Source organism: Schistocerca cancellata, chromosome 5 (assembly GCF_023864275.1).
Source record: "Schistocerca cancellata isolate TAMUIC-IGC-003103 chromosome 5, iqSchCanc2.1, whole genome shotgun sequence".
Classification (NCBI taxonomy): domain Eukaryota; kingdom Metazoa; phylum Arthropoda; class Insecta; order Orthoptera; family Acrididae; genus Schistocerca; species Schistocerca cancellata.
In genome coordinates this window covers 662,785,929-662,803,306 of record NC_064630.1, presented here as the reverse complement: position 1 = coordinate 662,803,306, position 17,378 = coordinate 662,785,929, and the positions used below count along the sequence as shown (strand labels likewise).

Sequence of the window (17,378 nt, the reverse complement as noted above, 5' to 3'; positions counted from 1 at the left end):
GTATAAGGAATGAGATGTGCACAGTTGCATGATTTTCAATAATAAATTGAGATTTTATGTTAGTGGGAAAGTGAAGAGAGACATTAAAGGGGAGGGAGGGATGCAACATACTTTACAGCTTTGTATGCTCCACAGAATAAAGTGCTTGGGAAGAAAAAAAGGTTGTACATTGCAGATTCATGTGTTTTGCTGCTCCACATTTCTTAGTTTAAGAAAAGTAAACAGAAAAGAAGTTGAAAGTGTAAGATGATGAAAGCAAAAAGTAAGTGAAGCACATCATAGACATCTAGTATTCCATTAGATCATTTTTTCAAATACCTACCAGTTCTCCCTGATTTAGTTCCTTGTAGTTTCTGTGAATCATGAGAGCTGATTGTGAGGATGGTTCCATGAACAAAACCATGGCGTTTCCTACCCTGTTCATGTTCAGCAGTACACATTTTCATTTCCTATTGACTAATATATTTATGAACATTAACTTGAACTGTCCTTCCTTCCTTCCTTCCTTCCTTCCTTCCTTCATCTCCTAAACTTATCCTTGACATCTCAGGCTCATAACTCATGCTCAAAAGTTACTTAGACTGAAGATATAAGAGCAGTTTCGTTGAGGCAGGCACACAGTGAGTCTGTCACATCAGACATTGAGTAAGGATGATTCTAAACACAATGATATGTAAGAATTGTAAGAAAATGAAAAGCCAACAGCTGTCCTTATGATTTTATTTATTTTGTAGCTACCAGTTTCGGCACTTCAGTGCACCATCTTCAGACTGTACTTGATGCTGAAGGGGTTGACACGATCCCTGTACACCACATCAGTGGCCAACATAACTGGTTATGCAGACTATATGTAAACTTTGGTTAAGCACTCCGACCATCAACTGCCATCTGACACACTTAACTGGCAGTTGATGGTTGGAGTTCTGACACCAAAGTTTACAGATTGTCTGCGTAACCAGCTATGTTGGCCATTGATGTGGTATATGTAGGGATTGTGTCAACCTCTTCAGCATCAACTATAGCCTGAAGATGGCACATTGAAGTGCCGAAACTGGTAGTTACAAAATAATAAAATCATAACGATGGCTGCAGGCGTTTCATTTTCTTACAGTAGTAAACGGCCGTGGTAGCCAAGACCTCCTGTCAAAAGGATGGAGATACAAAATGTGTAAGAATAGTTAATGTGCTTGTATACACATAAAATAGTAGTGTCTTCATCAGATGCATCTCAGTCAGAAATTTGTATTCCAGAACAAGAAAAATTTGATCCTGAAAACCGTGTCACATTTTACTTATAGGTGGCATTTTTCGGTTGTGTGAGAATTACCTATCACATTTATTTTATGTTGCACATTGTAGGTAACAGTTACTGTTTCTCTAAAAAGATATTTGTATCCGTTTTGCTTTTATATCTGAGTAATTAAGACATAAAAAAAATCAAATGTTGAGCAAAATTGTATTTGTGATGCCGTTGAGCAAAATTGTATTTGCAATGTCATTTATGGAATGTGCATTCAATTTTTCTCTTTCCAGTTTGCACAGTTGTCTGAAATGGATTATTATGATTTGAAGTGATACTCCTTATCCAGTAAAGCAATGAAAATACACATTTTGGTTTCACACCAATTATGGTCAGGATAAGATGGAAGTTGACAGCAGCTCCAGGTTTAGTTCTGTAAGTATTTAATCTGATATGGACCTAATTGTAACAATAAGTCTGTTTTTATAGTGGAGATTAAAGATTTGATGTATGAAGGGAATTACAGCTCCTTAGAAACACTATAGCTGATACCCCCCCATGAACCATGGACCTTGCCGTTGGTGGGGAGGCTTGCGTGCCTCAGCGATACAGATAGCCGTACCGTAGGTGCAACCACAACGGAGGGGTATCTGTTGAGAGGCCAGACAAACATGTGGTTCCTGAAGAGGAGCAGCAGCCTTTTCAGTAGTTGCAAGGGCAACAGTCTGGATGATTGACTGATCTGGCCTTGTAACAATAACCAAAACGGCCATGCTGTGCTGGTACTGCGAACGGCTGAAAGCAAGGTGAAACTACGGCCGTAATTTTTCCCGAGGGCATGCAGATTTACTGTATGATTAAATGATGATGGCGTCCTCTTGGGTAAAATATTCCGGAGGTAAAATAGTCCCCCCATTCGGATCTCCGGGCGGGGACTACTCAAGAGGATGTCGTTATCAGGAGAAAGAAAACTGGCGTCCTACGGATCGGAGCATGGAATGTCAGATCCCTTAATCGGGCAGGTAGGTTAGAAAATTTAAAAAGGGAAATGGATAGGTTAAAGTTAGATATAGTGGGAATTAGTGAAGTTCGGTGGCAGGAGGAACAAGACTTTTGGTCAGGCAAATACAGGGTTATAAATACAAAGTCAAATAGGGGTAATGCAGGAGTAGGTTTAATAATGAATAGGAAAATAGGAATGCGGGTAAGCTACTACAAACAGCATAGTGAACGCATTATTGTGGCCAAGATAGATACGAAGCCCACACCTACTACAGTAGTACAAGTTTATATGCCAACTAGCTCTGCAGATGACGAAGAAATTGAAGAAATGTATGATGAAATAAAAGAAATTATTCAGATAGTGAAGGGAGATGAAAATTTAATAGTCATGGGTGACTGGAATTCGAGTGTAGGAAAAGGGAGAGAAGGAAACGTAGTAGGTGAATATGGATTGGGGCTAAGAAATGAAAGAGGAAGCCGCCTGGTAGAATTTTGCACAGAACACAACTTAATCATAGCTAACACTTGGTTTAAGAATCATGATAGAAGGTTGTATACATGGAAGAACCCTGGAGATACTAAAAGGTATCAGATAGATTATATAATGGTAAGACAGAGATTTAGGAACCAGGATCTAAATTGTAAGACATTTCCGGGGGCAGATATGGACTCTGACCACAATTTATTGGTTATGACCTGTAGATTAAAACTGAAGAAACTGCAAAAAGGTGGGAATTTAAGGAGATGGGACCTGGATAAACTGACTAAACCAGAGGTTGTACAGAGTTTCAGGGAGAGCATAAGGGATCAATTGACAGGAATGGGGGAAAGAAATACAGTAGAAGAAGAATGGGTAGCTTTGAGGGATGAAGTAGTGAAGGCAGCAGAGGATCAAGTAGGTAAAAAGACGAGGGCTAGTAGAAATCCTTGGGTAACAGAAGAAATATTGAATTTAATTGATGAAAGGAGAAAATATAAAAATGCAGTAAATGAAGCAGGCAAAAAGGAATACAAACGTCTCAAAAATGAGATCGACAGGAAGTGCAAAATGGCTAAGCAGGGATGGCTAGAGGACAAATGTAAAGATGTAGAGGCTTATCTCACTAGGGGTAAGATAGATACTGCCTACAGGAAAATTAAAGAGACCTTTGGAGATAAGAGAACCACTTGTATGAACATCAAGAGCTCAGATGGAAACCCAGTTCTAAGCAAAGAAGGGAAAGCAGAAAGGTGGAAGGAGTATATAGAGGGTCTATACAAGGGCGATGCACTTGAGGACAATATTATGGAAATGGAAGAGGATGTAGATGAAGATGAAATGGGAGATAAGATACTGCGTGAAGAGTTTGACAGAGCACTGAAAGACCTGAGTCGAAACAAGGCCCCCGGAGTAGACAACATTCCATTGGAACTACTGACGGCCTTGGGAGAGCCAGTCCTGACAAAACTGTACCATCTGGTGAGTAAGATGTATGAAACAGGCGAAATACCCTCAGACTTCAAGAAGAATATAATAATTCCAATCCCAAAGAAAGCAGATGTTGACAGATGTGAAAATTACCGAACAATCAGTTTAATAAGCCACAGCTGCAAAGTACTGACACGAATTCTTTACAGACGAATGGAAAAACTAGTAGAAGCCGACCTCGGGGAAGATCAGTTTGGATTCCGTAGAAATACTGGAACACGTGAGGCAATACTGACCTTACGACTTATCTTAGAAGAAAGATTAAGGAAAGGCAAACCTACGTTTCTAGCATTTGTAGACTTAGAGAAAGCTTTTGACAATGTTTACTGGAATACTCTCTTTCAAATTCTAAAGGTGGCAGGGGTAAAATACAGGGAGCGAAAGGCTATTTACAATTTGTACAGAAACCAGACGGCAGTTATAAGAGTCGAGGGGCATGAAAAGGAAGCAGTGGTTGGGAAGGGAGTGAGACAGGGTTGTAGCTTATCCCCGATGTTATTCAATCTGTATATTGAGCAAGCAGTGAAGGAAACAAAAGAAAAATTTGGAGTAGGAATTAAAATCCATGGAGAAGAAATAAAAACTTTGAGGTTCGCCGATGACATTGTAATTCTGTCAGAGACAGCAAAGGACTTGGAAGAGCAGTTGAACGGAATGGATGGTGTCTTGAAGGGAGGGTATAAGATGCAAAAGCCAGGCAATCTACAATCAGTTCTTTGTTCTTGTGGCCCAGGTAGCCACCACTCTGGACTCCCAAATTGGTCAGTTCTTTGTGCCGTTCTCTAATATCCATCTCGAGGACACAGTTGAAGATAATAGGGGAGAGTCCATCCCCTTGTCTCACTCCAGCTTTTATCTCGAAGCTTTTTGAGATCTCACCTCTAAATTTGACCTTCGAATGGGTGTTTGTCAAGGTTTCTAGAATGAGTCTGCAGGTTTTGTTGTCTAGTCCTAATTCCTGGAATATTTTGGTAAGTGTTTCTCTATCAACAGAGTCGTAGACCTTCTTGAAATCAACAAAGGTGACAACCACTTTGTGGTTTCTCATCTTGGAGTATGCCATTATCGTTTTAAGGTTGAGGATCTGTTCAGCACAGGATTTGGTTTTCCTGAAGCCTCCCTAATAGTCTCCCAGTTGACTGTCCATTTAATCTTCTGCCCTTGTTAATAATGCGTTGGGAGAATCTTGTATGTTACCAGGACAAGAGAAATTCCACATTAGTTGTTCAGATCAGTAACATCTCCCTTTTTGTGAAGTGGACGGTTCAGAGCCATGTTCCAATCAGGTGGTAATTTCTCTGTTTCCCAGATGTTCTGGATGACCTCAGTGAGCTTGCCCATGGCATTACTTCCACAACATTTCCAGAGTTCAGCAATTATAGAGTCCTTTCCAGCTGCCTTATTATTCTTGAGAAGTTTTATTGAAAATCTTTCTTGGCTGCTTGAATCCAATTTGTTCCCGACTTCTGTTGTCAGGTGTACTTGAAGATTTGTTTGGTTCGTCCATTGTCATCCATTGAAGAATACTGGTCTCCCTTATACACACTCACTGTTGTCCTCTGACACACCATCTACTTGGGGCAAGTAGTGAACTAGTTATAAGGAGGAGACGAGACGGACAAGAGGGAGATCGACATTTGTGATGGAGTGTGGAACAAATTGGATTATGCAGGAATGGGTTAGGATATCATTACACACTGATTAATATAATTTTACAATTGATGTTTCAGTGAGACAGGTGGTAGAGGTCAACCCCCTCAGTCCTAGTTCTCCCTCACTTGAGCACCAAGTGCTGACTGTGTTGCCTGTTTTGTAGAGGCTTGTCAAGTGTGATTCACTGCACTCTGGCAACACTGCTACTCACCACTGCAATCTCTCAATCTCAAAGTTATGCTGTTCAAGGTATAGAAGGAACATCAAGGAAAGAAGGTAGAGAGCTGGGGAAAAAAAGGTAAGAGAAAGTTCCAGCGAGTGAGCTGGGATGAAGCTACTGGACTGGCTTGGGGTCAGGAAGCAGGGGAGAGGGGCTGGCAGATGGAGAACAAAAGCTAACTTGTTGTAGGCCTGGAGAGTTTGTTGCTGTGGAATTTCTACCTTCAATTAATGCACTGGACAAACATAAAATAATAAATAAGGTAGAAAGGTTTAAGGTTGTGTGAGTTCGTGCGTGCGTGCGTGGGTGTGTGTGTGGGTGTGTGTGTGTGCGCGTGCATGCACCTATTATTGAAAACTTGAACTGGATAACCACATAGGACACATACTGAAATGTCTAGGGTTAGCTAATTTTGTTGTAAGAATAATGGCAAACTTTGGAAAAGTCAGTAAATTAAATTGTTTGCATATTTTCATTCATTTATGACCTCAAAGATAGTATTTTGAGATGGCACCTAACTTAGGCAGAAACTATTTATTGTATGTGGCATTCCCTAATATACAGTTTATAGGTATTTGTTTACTCAGCTTGTAATATTAACAACAGCAACACAGTTCATTTATATACAGTTGAAATTTATTGTCAATAACCATTCTGAATTTGATTAACTGAGATATTTATAAATACAGTACCAGAAGGACAAATGATCTGCAGTCGTCTTTGTTGAATCTAAGCTTGGCATAGAAAGGAATGAAATATGTAGCTTTTTGATAATTTACACAAGAAATGAAATGTTTTCAAATGCAGGCTAATGTCATTTTACCTTAAGAACTACTACTATACCATAATAAAATTCATGAGCAGAAATTAGTAACTAATTTCAAACCTGCCCAACACTATTAGTGACTGAAATATTGAAGCAAGTATTTTTTTAGGTGTAAAGAATACACCTTTTTAACAGCAATCAAAACCTCTTGAAAGATGAGTACAGTGATATATTGCTGTTAATGTAGGCATTGAAACTTGGGCCAAAAATTATCCATGAAACATGCTAAAATTGAAAGGCAGTGTGGCTGGAAATGGCTGTTGCAGTGCAGGCACCATCAAGTGAGACTCTCATGCCAGGCCCTGTTGTTGCATGCAGTAAGAAGATAGGCGTACACTACTAAGACTTTATACAAAATAGATACAGGGTCAGTTAAGATTGCTGTAATCTGAATTATGTGCTGACTTCTAGTGTATCAAAAGAGCTTAGGAAAACTATTTTAGACATATGTATATACTCGTGTTTAAGTGAACGGATTTTGTTGGGGGAGGGGAGGATAGCTGCAATGGAGCTTGGGATGAGAGTTCCACTTGGTGATATTTACTCCACCATAACTTAATATGGCTGTCATTCCTTTGGATTTTAGCAAATTTCTCAGAGTCTGCAGCTACATCGATACTCTGCAAACCATTGTGAAGTGCATGGCAGGGGGTACATCCCATAGTACCAATTATTAGGGTTTCTTCCCATTCCATTCACATAAGGAGTGCAGGAAGAATGTTTAAATGGCTCTGTGCAGGCTGATACCTTTGAGTGGTACATGGCAGGTTGCAGCATATTCCTAGAGTCGTCTTTTATAGCCAGTTCTTGAAACTTTGCAAGTAGGCCTTATCGGGATAGTTTACATCTAACCACAAGACTCTGGCAGTTCAGCATTTCTGTGACACTCTTGCATGGGCCAGACAAAACCTACGACCATTCATGCTTCCTTTCTCTGTGTACATTCAGTATCCCCTATTAGCCCTATTGGATACAGGTCCCACATAGTTAGGCAATATTGTAGAATGGGTTGTATGGGTGATTGTAAGCAATCTCATTTGTAGAGTGATTGCATTTCCCCAGTATTATACCAATAAAACAATGTCTTCCACCTGCTTTACCCATGTCTGACATGTGAGAGTTGGGTTTCGCATAATCACTGCGAGAAGTTTCTGTGCCGACACTGACAAGCGTTGTCTCACTGTACTAGCCATTTCAGGGGATTTCGAAAACTATTAAAAAAAATTTTTACATGTAAAAAAGAAAAACATAATTCAATTTCTCAGTTGGTACAAGGGTCGAGAGGATTAAAAAATCAATAAAATTATTTTTCCCTCTGTGTATTCCCGAAAAACCTCATTTTTATGTCTCAAACTATTCACGAAATAAGAGGGGTCTGTATGTCTCTTTCACATATCACAGATCATATGCTTCTTGAGTATAATCTATGGAACATGTATTTAACAAAATGAGATGAGAAGCTATACTGTTCTTCATATTTATGGAACTGAATGGGAATAAATTTGGTTGTTCAATTATTATCTGTGAATGTATCTTTTGAATAAACTTAAATTTCTGCCTTTAAAGTGCGTCTGCATCTGATTCTGGGTGTAATGGAGTATGAGGCTTCTTTGAAGTAATCACATATACAGGATGTCTTTCCTAAGAGTCATCAAGAGCATTTTCTCTGGCATTTCAGCAGATATTTGCAATTTCATTTTTGCAGCTTGTAGCTGGAAACAGCTCAAACAGATACTAATCATCATGTCTTTCATGTGATGCAAAGTGTGATGGAATGTGTTGGTTTGTTTCCCATTAAAAACAAAATTATTTTTAAAGTGGAATTTTAAATGCCCATTCAAGACAGTGCCCCCAATTAGCCTAGTGTGATACTCGTTTTATCGATGTGTGTTGACAAGTACAGTGAACATGAAGAATAACCAATACAACAACAGCAGTAGTGCTGTCCTAACCTGCACAGACTGCTACCGCCACACAGAAGTGCTGCTCAGTTCTTTGCCGGAAACTGATTATTCTTTGTGTTTCACTATTCTTGTTAATACATTTCAATAAAATGAATAATGCACTAGACTGATTTGGGATCACTGTATCAAATGGGCAAATAAAATTCAGATTCAAAAATCATGTTGTATGTAACGAGAAACATTACTTTCCACTGATGCTGGGCATCGCATGAAAGACTTGTTGAACAGGATTTGTTTGAGCAGACTCCAGCTACACACTGCAGAAATGAAATAGCAACTATCTACCGAAACATGGGAGAAAATGCACCTGATGACCCATAAGGAGAGACTCTAGGTATATTCTAACACCATATAAAATGTTCATCAGTGGTACTCAGCAGACATAATAGTCCAGTACATTAAGGACAAATATTTCCTTTAAATTGACATTGTAAGGACACATTCTGCTGAATTTGAGGAAATGCAGGGTTCCTAGAAAATGAGAAAATGCTCGAAAAGCCAGTTGAACTGTATTGAGAGTTGTTGCCCCTGTATGCTTCACATCACCTTTTGTAGAAAGCTCGTGTGTTGAGAGGATAATAATTGAGTGTAGATGGGGAAATAAAACAGTGATCACTTAGAGTCCTCCTAGTCACCCTCCTGTAAAAACATTTATTAAATGTGTGTATCACCTCAACCAGAACCCCAATGACAAAATTGTATCTCCTGCTGTACGTCCTGCTCTCCATTCCTAATACAGGTATACCTCTATCAGCCCCCCCCCCCCCCCCCCAATTCTAAATTCTTTATACATTATGGGTTTTACCTAAATTAATATTGTTGTAAGCTTTGATGCAGGGGTATGAATGATCATACTTTTGGATGCTGAAAATACAGGCTCAATAACATAATGTAATTGGATAGATAAAAAAAATCTTCTCATCAAACAGTGGCCGGAGAACACACATATTAAGGTATTAAAAGTTAGCACCTTTACATGTGGCTTCACCTCCCAACCCCCTCCTCCGCCCACACTCCCCCTCGTCCAATGAACCATGGGCATTGCCATTGGTGGGGAGACTTGCATGCCCCAATGGTGCAGATAACTACAATGGAGGGGGGTATCTGTTAAGAGGCCAGAAAAATGTGTGGTACTTGAAGAGGGGCAGCAGCCTTTTCAGTAGTTTCAGGGGCAACAGTCTGGATGATTGACTGACCTGGCCTTCTAACATCAGACAGAACAGCCTTGCTGTGCTGATACTGCAAATGCATGAAAGCAAGGGGAAAATACTGCAAATGCATGAAAGCAAGGGGAAACTACAGCCAAAATTTTTCCCTGAGGCCATGCAGCTCTACTGTATGGTTAAATGCTGATGGCTTCCTCTGGGTTAAAATATTCCAGAGGCAAAATAGTCCCCCTTTCGGACCTCTGGGCGGGGACTACTCAGGAGCATGTTGTTATGAGGAGACACAAAGCTCAAGTTCTGTGGAACAGAGCATGGAATGTCAGATCCAATAATCGGCTGGGTAGGTTAGAAAATTTAAAAAGGGAAATGGATAGATTAAAGTTAGATATAGTAGGAATTAGTGCAGTTTGGTGGCAGGAGGAACAAGACTTCTGGTCAGGTGGATAAATAGCTATAAGTACAAAGTCAAATAGGGATACTGCAGCAGTGGGTTTACTAATGAATAACAAAGAGGAATGCATATAAACTACTATGAACAGCATATTGAATGCATCGTTGTTGCCAAGATAGACACAAAGCCCATACCCAACACAGTGGTCAAAGTTTATATGGCAACTAGCTCAGGGGGGGGGGGGGGGGGGAATGAAGAAATATATGATGAGATAAAACATGTTATTCAGATAGTTAAGGGAGAGGAAAAAGCAATAGTGATTATTTTTGTGTGTGTGTATTGGGGGGGGGGGGGGGGAGATGGCGGGGAAAGAAGAAAAGAGGAAGCCGCCTGGTAGAATTTTGCACAGAGCATAATTTCATCATTGCTAACACTTGGTTTAAGAATCTTAAAAGAAGATTGTGTACGTGGAAGACACCTGCAGACACCAGCAGGTTTCAGATTGATCTTGTAATAGTAAGACAGTGATTTCAGATCCAGATTTTAACTTGCAAGATATTTCCAGTGCCAGATGTGGACTCAGAGCAAGATTTATTGGTTATGAACTATGGCTTAAAACTGAAGAATAGCAAAAAGGTAGGAAATTAAGGAGAGCTCGAGGCAGCATTAGGGCACGATTAACAAGAGCAGTGGAAAGGAATAGAGAAGAATAAGAGTGAGTGGCTTTGAGAGATGAAATAGTAAAGGCAGCAGAGGAACAAGTAGGTAAAACAATGAGGGCTGGTAGAAATCCTTGGGTAACACAAGAGATATTTATTTAATTGATGAAAGGAGAAAATTTAAAATGCAGTAAATGAAGCAGGTGAAAGGAAATGCAAAAATCTAAGAAATGAGATTGACAGGAAGTGCAAAGTGACTAAGCGTGAATGATCAGAACACAAATGTAAGTATTTAGAAGTATATATCACTAGGGGAAAGATAGATACAACCTGCAGGAAAATTAAAGTGACCTTTGGAGAAAAGAGAACCATTGGTATGAATATCAAGATCTCAGATGGAAAATGAGACCTAAGCAAAGGAGGGAAAGTTGAAAGGTGGAAGAAGTACTCAGAGGGTCTGTACAAGAGAGATGTGCATGATGGCAGTATTATAGAAATGGAAGAGGACATAGGTGAAGATGAGATGGGAGGTATGATATTGCGAGAGGAATTTGACAGAGTACTGAAAGACCTAAGTTGAAACAAGGTGATGTGTGTAGACAACAACACTACTGATAGCCTTGGGAGAGCCAGTCATGACAAAACTCTTCCATCTCATGAGCAAGATGTATGAAACAGGCAAAATACCCTCAGATTTCAAAAAGAAGATAATAATTCCGATTTCAAAGAAAGCAGGCGCTTAGTTGGAAATATTACTGAACTATTAGTGTAGTAAGATATGGTTGCAAAATACTGACATGAATTCTTTACAGAAGAATGGAAAAACTGGTAGGAACTGACCTCGGGGGGAAGATTAGATTGGGTTCCGACGAAATGTAGGAACACGCGAGGCAATACTGAACCTGCATCTTTTCATAGGAGATAGGTTAGGGAAAGGCAAACCTGTGTTTATGGCACTTCTAGACTTAGAGAAAGCTTACATGACATGGTTGTAGCCTATCACTGATGTAATTTGTGTGTACTGTAAGGAAGTATTAAAGGAAACCGAGGAAAAAATCTGTAGTAAGAATTAAAGTTCAGGGGAAAAAAATAAAAACTTTGTGGTTTGCCAATGACATTGCTATACTGAAAGACAGCAAAGAACTTGGAAGAGCAGTTGAACAGAATGGACAGGATACTGGAAGGAGAATGTAAGATGAACATAAACAAAAGTAAAACAAGGACAATGGAATGTAGTCTAATTAAATTGGGAGGCTCTGACGGAATTAGATAGGAAATGAGACCCTTAAAGTAAAAGATGAATTTTGTTGTTTGGATGGCAAGAAACTGATGATGGCTGAAGTGGAGAGGATATAAAACATATGTTTCTGAAGAAGAGAAGTTTGTTAACATGGAATATTGATTTAAGTGTCAGGAAGTCTTTTCTAAAAGTATTTGATGGAGTGTAGCCATGTATTGAAGTGAAACTTGGATGATAAACAGTTTAGACAAGAAGAGAACAAAAGCTTTTGAAATTTGGTGCGACAGAAGAATGCTGAAGATTAGATGGGTAGATCACGTAACTAATTAGGAAGTACTGAATAGAATTATGGAGCAGGGAAATTTGTGGCACAATCTAACTAGGAGAAGGGATCGGTTGGAATGACATCAAGGGATCCCCAATTTAGTACTGGAGGGAAGTGTGGTGGGTAAAAATTGTATAGGGAGACAAAGGGATTAATACAGTAAGCAGATTCAGAAGGATGTAGGTTTCAGTAGTTACTTGGAGATGAAGGTGACTGCACAGGATAGAATAGCATGGACATCTGTATCAAATGAGTCTTTGGACTGAAGAAGAAGAAGAAGAAGAAGAAGAAGAAGAAGAACAACAACAACAACAAGATGTGTCTTCTCTTTCTCATTGGCACATGAAAAACTCAAAAGAACTCAAGACTTTGTGTACAGTGTTCCTGATTGTTGCTTTCACATTTACTACAGCACAGTAACATGACGTGTGCTCGGAACAACAAAAGTGTATATGGAAATGTTTGTGTACCTGTATGTTCAAATCACAATTACTGTTCTGTGCGTAAAACACAAAAGCATACAAATATGGATGTCTTTGAGCACAAAATTGTACGGATGAAGAACTTCATGAGAACCTTTTTGACATGACTGTTAGATGATCACTTATATTCGACAATTTAATACCGAAAGATACTAAAAAAAAACTATGTGCTAGTTAGTGGTGAATGCGTGACTGTGGAATTTTTTCCACCCATTACTTATGTCTGAATTGTTACATTATTTAATTGCTGTTTCAGTTTCTCCGTTAAATAAAAGTAACTAGTGTATAATACAAACTATTGTTTTTTCATTAAATGCTGTTAATTTTCTTTTATAGGAGGTTCTTAAAATGGCATTTGTACAGATGCCGGGTAGCTGTGAAATCACTTTTCTACAATCATTTTACAGATCATTCTTATATTGTGGACATTTGTATGGAGCCAATATTTTCATTTGTGGACAACTTTGCAAAGATTTTAGGACCAGTAAGTAATTAGTTTTTATATACAATTGAGAATAAACTGCTTAGTTCCTAAAATGAGTTAGAATTAATAAAAAGTGATGTCAGTGGATGAATCACCATCTGAAAAGTGGTGTACTGTAGTATTATGCACATTCTGAACACACTGATGTATTTGACACTTAGCACAAGCATATACATTACAGAAATCATGCTGCTTATTCATATTCTGACAGCTGATTTCATGATTATGCTTTCTTTTGCAGCACCTACCTTAATTTCTTCTCCCATTTTCAGTCTTTCCATTTTGGATGTATTCTTTTCTGCTATATTTCAGTGTGTTCTTGAATGTCTACTTATTTTCATTACAAGTGCAAAGGCCCAGTTTTTTGCCACTGTTTCACTGGTTACTTATTTTCATCTATGCTGTTCTTTCTTTTTGAGACTATTTTTTCTGTTACATTTTTTTAATGTTGAAAAGCATTCAAGAGTAGTCCAAAAGAGGACAGTTTGAAAGGAATGAAGCAGCTTTTATGTTTACAAAAACCTCATTTGACATATTTATCTGTAAATTTTCTAAATTAATACATTTAACTATCTTGGTAATTATTTTGTTTGCTTCTTCATCAAGTAATTGTGTTCTTGAGTAAAGATCAATCTTCACTCGTGTAGGATGGGTTAAGATATACATTAAGGAAGAGAAAATTCAGTATACCAGGGAGATTGAATTTAAGAGAAACAAAAGTGTTACGTATAAAATAATGCTTTGGGAGTAACTACAATGTTTCATCATTGTTACAGGAACTGTAAAGCAGGCATTAAGGTTTGCAATTAATTAATTGTTATGTATTTGCTTGTAAAGATCATCAGGCTTTCTGTAAAACTCTATAATTTTGTAATTTTATTCCCACCTACACCCAACAATTTTGGAAACATTTTTCCTACACTTGCATCAGCTGTCAAACTTGTAGCTATCTGGTATGTTATAGTTTTCCAGAAGATCAAGTCTAACCAGGGGAAGGCAATATATGCCAGTGCCCATGATCTTCAGGAATGTGTTCATAACCACATTGGTTGAGTGTCTGCAACACAAAGCAGTTTTTGCCAGATATTACAAACAACATTTTCCACACCCTGATATTGTTACCATTAGCTTATCTCCTTTCAACAGTGGTGATAATTGTTTGTTATTTTCTGTTTCTAACCTGACATGCATACTCATTGATCTAGCAGAAAATTATATTTGTTATAGAGCACATTCTTACATTATTTGTGGAGTGTGAAGTCTGGTACTGCCACTCCATTTTCAGTAGCATTGGTGCAGCAGTCATGTGCTCAGGATTTATGTACACTGTGTTTGCTGCCGTGCAACTCATGCTTTCAATAACCTCTTCATTTAGACAGTGATATGAATGCCCCTGATGATTGTAACAAGTGTTCATTTTGCAGCAATGGAACACTACTCTCCACTATTAGCAGAGGGTCCATTTGTCTAATTGCGATAGATTTTTCAGTATGGCAGGATGCAGGTGATCAGTTCACTCTATTATTTGTGTATACTGTCACCATTTACATTAAAGCCGTTAATTACTCCTTTATTTACAACTTAGATAACGGTCCACTTCACCCATATCAGCAGCATGACATTGACAGATGTACTATCACACATAATAAATACCCAATAGGGGGGAATGAGGCATGTAACGGCTGCTAGATCCATAGCATTTGTTAACTTACATGTGGCCCATCAAATGATGAGCATGTGCGGAAACTCTGCCACTGGCTATGTCCTTGGTGAACTTTACTGCCTCCTGACCCTGACTGCTGGCTTCTGCCAGCGTGTTGCTCCTTTCAGCTAGGAAACTTTTTGGTTGTTGCCACAAAACAGTGCCTCTCTGCACCCACATTACTGCTGCTACTGCTGGTTCTGAAGTAAAGCCCTACATTATTAGCCATCCCTCCTATAACTTATTAGAGTGTAAATTAAAAGCAAGACCCATATTCACATTAAAAATATTTTAATTTCACCAGTATATATATGGCTGATAGTGTTCTGTGTAAAATATTTTTTCCCAGAGTAACTGCTTTCATTTTATATGTACCACATGTTACCAGGTGTATTTTTCTCGGATTTTTGGCAAATATTTGTAACTTAGTTTTTGCCACGTGTAGATAGTTAGCCCAACTGATTATACATTTCAAACAACGGGAAATTCAAGATGGAATGTAATATTGATTACACTTTTCATTTGATGCCCATGATTTACTGAAAACATTGCTATATTTCTCACTGCAAACAATCTGTTTTTTGATATGGAATTTTATCTGCTTATTTGATATGGTAGTCCCAAATTTGGCTAATTTGATACTCATTTTATCAGCTGGTATTCACGAGGACAGCAAAATATGAAAAACAAACAATGCCTGAGTAATGTTGTTGCATGACAGTAGCAGACAGTGTAACGTGGGTTGGTACATGAGAAGAGTCAAATCGAGTAAGAAAAATATGCTTACATATTTTCTGGTGTCTATTATTGTTATGACAATGTGAAAGATTTATGAAGAATGAGCCATATAGTGGACCTACAAACATAGTCCAGTGTAGAATCACTGTCAAGATGTTTTTGCTAACAGCCTGATGTTTCAGTTTTCGTTCCCCTAACATAATGATATCAGCTGGATTTCACTATGGTTTGGAATTTCAAAATGGCAGAAAGTAGAGGAAATACCTCTAAATGAATTTATTTACCGTTTTTAATGACAGTATTTCACAATTGAGTCCAAACAGCTAACCATTTACTTACAGATTTCTTTTGCTGCACAACATTTACTCCATTCCTGCAGTATAGATTCACTTCCCTAGTTACTAAAAAACAATGCACCATATAGATCAACATTACTTTATTAACAATTTTGTCATCCTGAAATGTATTCAAAGACTGATTACAGTGTCACTTGCATAAACTTCAGTAATCCTTTCATGAAAGAATGTTGCTCATTAAATAAGTTTTTGTGACCGAGCTCACAGCTCTCAGTGGCTACTAATTGTAACCCCTCATGTAACTATATTGTTATGATCTTCGGCATATTTATTTATTTATTTTGTTAGTCAGCCATCTAAGGACAGTGATAAGCTTACAGCCACTGTGACAGTTTTTCTTATTTTTTTAATTTTTAATTGTATTTAAGCCAGATGTTATCTTCAATGCATTGTGTCTAGCACAGCATTCATCTGACCATTGTTTATCAGATGCTCGTTTCTCATCTCAGAAGTTTCTAATGTCACTTCAGGAGTCCGAAGAAGTCGTGGTTTCATGTGTTCTCCAGTTGTATATTCATTTCCTCTTAGAGTTCTTTTTCATGTTTATGTGCCGTGATATTCCTATTTTTGATTTAGAGGCAAAGATATTCAAAATGCATTTTGTCCCTTTGGAATTGTTCATTCTTTGTATATGGCCATAAAATCAAACTGTGTCATTGTGTCTACATATTTTTCTAATTTAGAAAATATTTATTTTAAATTTTTTATGTAGATCCTGTTTTTGTAATTGTACAAGATCTTTCTCTCTTTTCTTTGTGATTCTGCTAGTAAACATCTCTCAAAGTGGATAAGACACCCAGCTGTGAATAGACACATAGGCTTAGGACAGAATTTTAATGATGAGGGGGTTGATTTGGGGGGAGGAGACCAAACAGTGAAGTCATCGGTCTCATCGGATTAGGAAATTATGGGGAAGGAAGTCGGCCATGCCCTTTCAAAGGAACCATCCCGGAAATTGCCTGAAGCGAGTCAGGGAAATCACTTTAATGCTGAATTTTTGGTGTTTATGGAAGAGCACTTTTTTTGTATTTTTTCTCTGTCTTCACTGGTCAACTCTTTGAATTATTTTTTGTTTAGTTTCTTGGTGTTGAAATGAGAGCTAGCTGTTGGTTTTCTCTTCCTGTTAGGTGGTATGGGTCTGAACTTCGTTACTGATACACAGTGATTAGGATCTAATTTTTTTTTTTTTTTAAACTGTGCCTTCAAGTTAAATTTGAAATTCCCCTGTTGCTGTATCAAGTGAGAGCTATGTTGTTTGCTTCCTGGGCAGGTAACAAGAATGTGCAAATATTAGTAGAGAATTAAGGCTATCACATAACTCAACAAAACATTTTCTATTTTTGTTCTTTTTATTTATCAGTTAGCATCCAACACTACTTCTATACCCCCCCAGGGGGTCCAGAACTCTTTTGTGGATACGTGCGTAGCGAGCACGGGACCCCGAGCTAATGTGGCCTTCCTT

General features: G+C 38.3%; 1 protein-coding gene across 3 annotated transcripts in view; it reads left to right on the top strand.

The window, feature by feature from the left end:
• LOC126187354 (palmitoyltransferase ZDHHC16) overlaps positions 1-17,378 on the top strand; it is a 104,129-nt gene that overhangs the window by 2,089 nt on the left and 84,662 nt on the right. For all 3 annotated transcript variants that reach the window (XM_049928381.1, XM_049928382.1, XM_049928383.1), the window contains exons 2-3: positions 1,534-1,675; positions 12,973-13,120. In XM_049928381.1, the coding sequence (XP_049784338.1) occupies positions 1,629-1,675; positions 12,973-13,120 (195 nt within the window). In that variant the 5' untranslated portion in view covers positions 1,534-1,628. The remainder of the gene's footprint in view (positions 1-1,533; positions 1,676-12,972; positions 13,121-17,378) is intronic.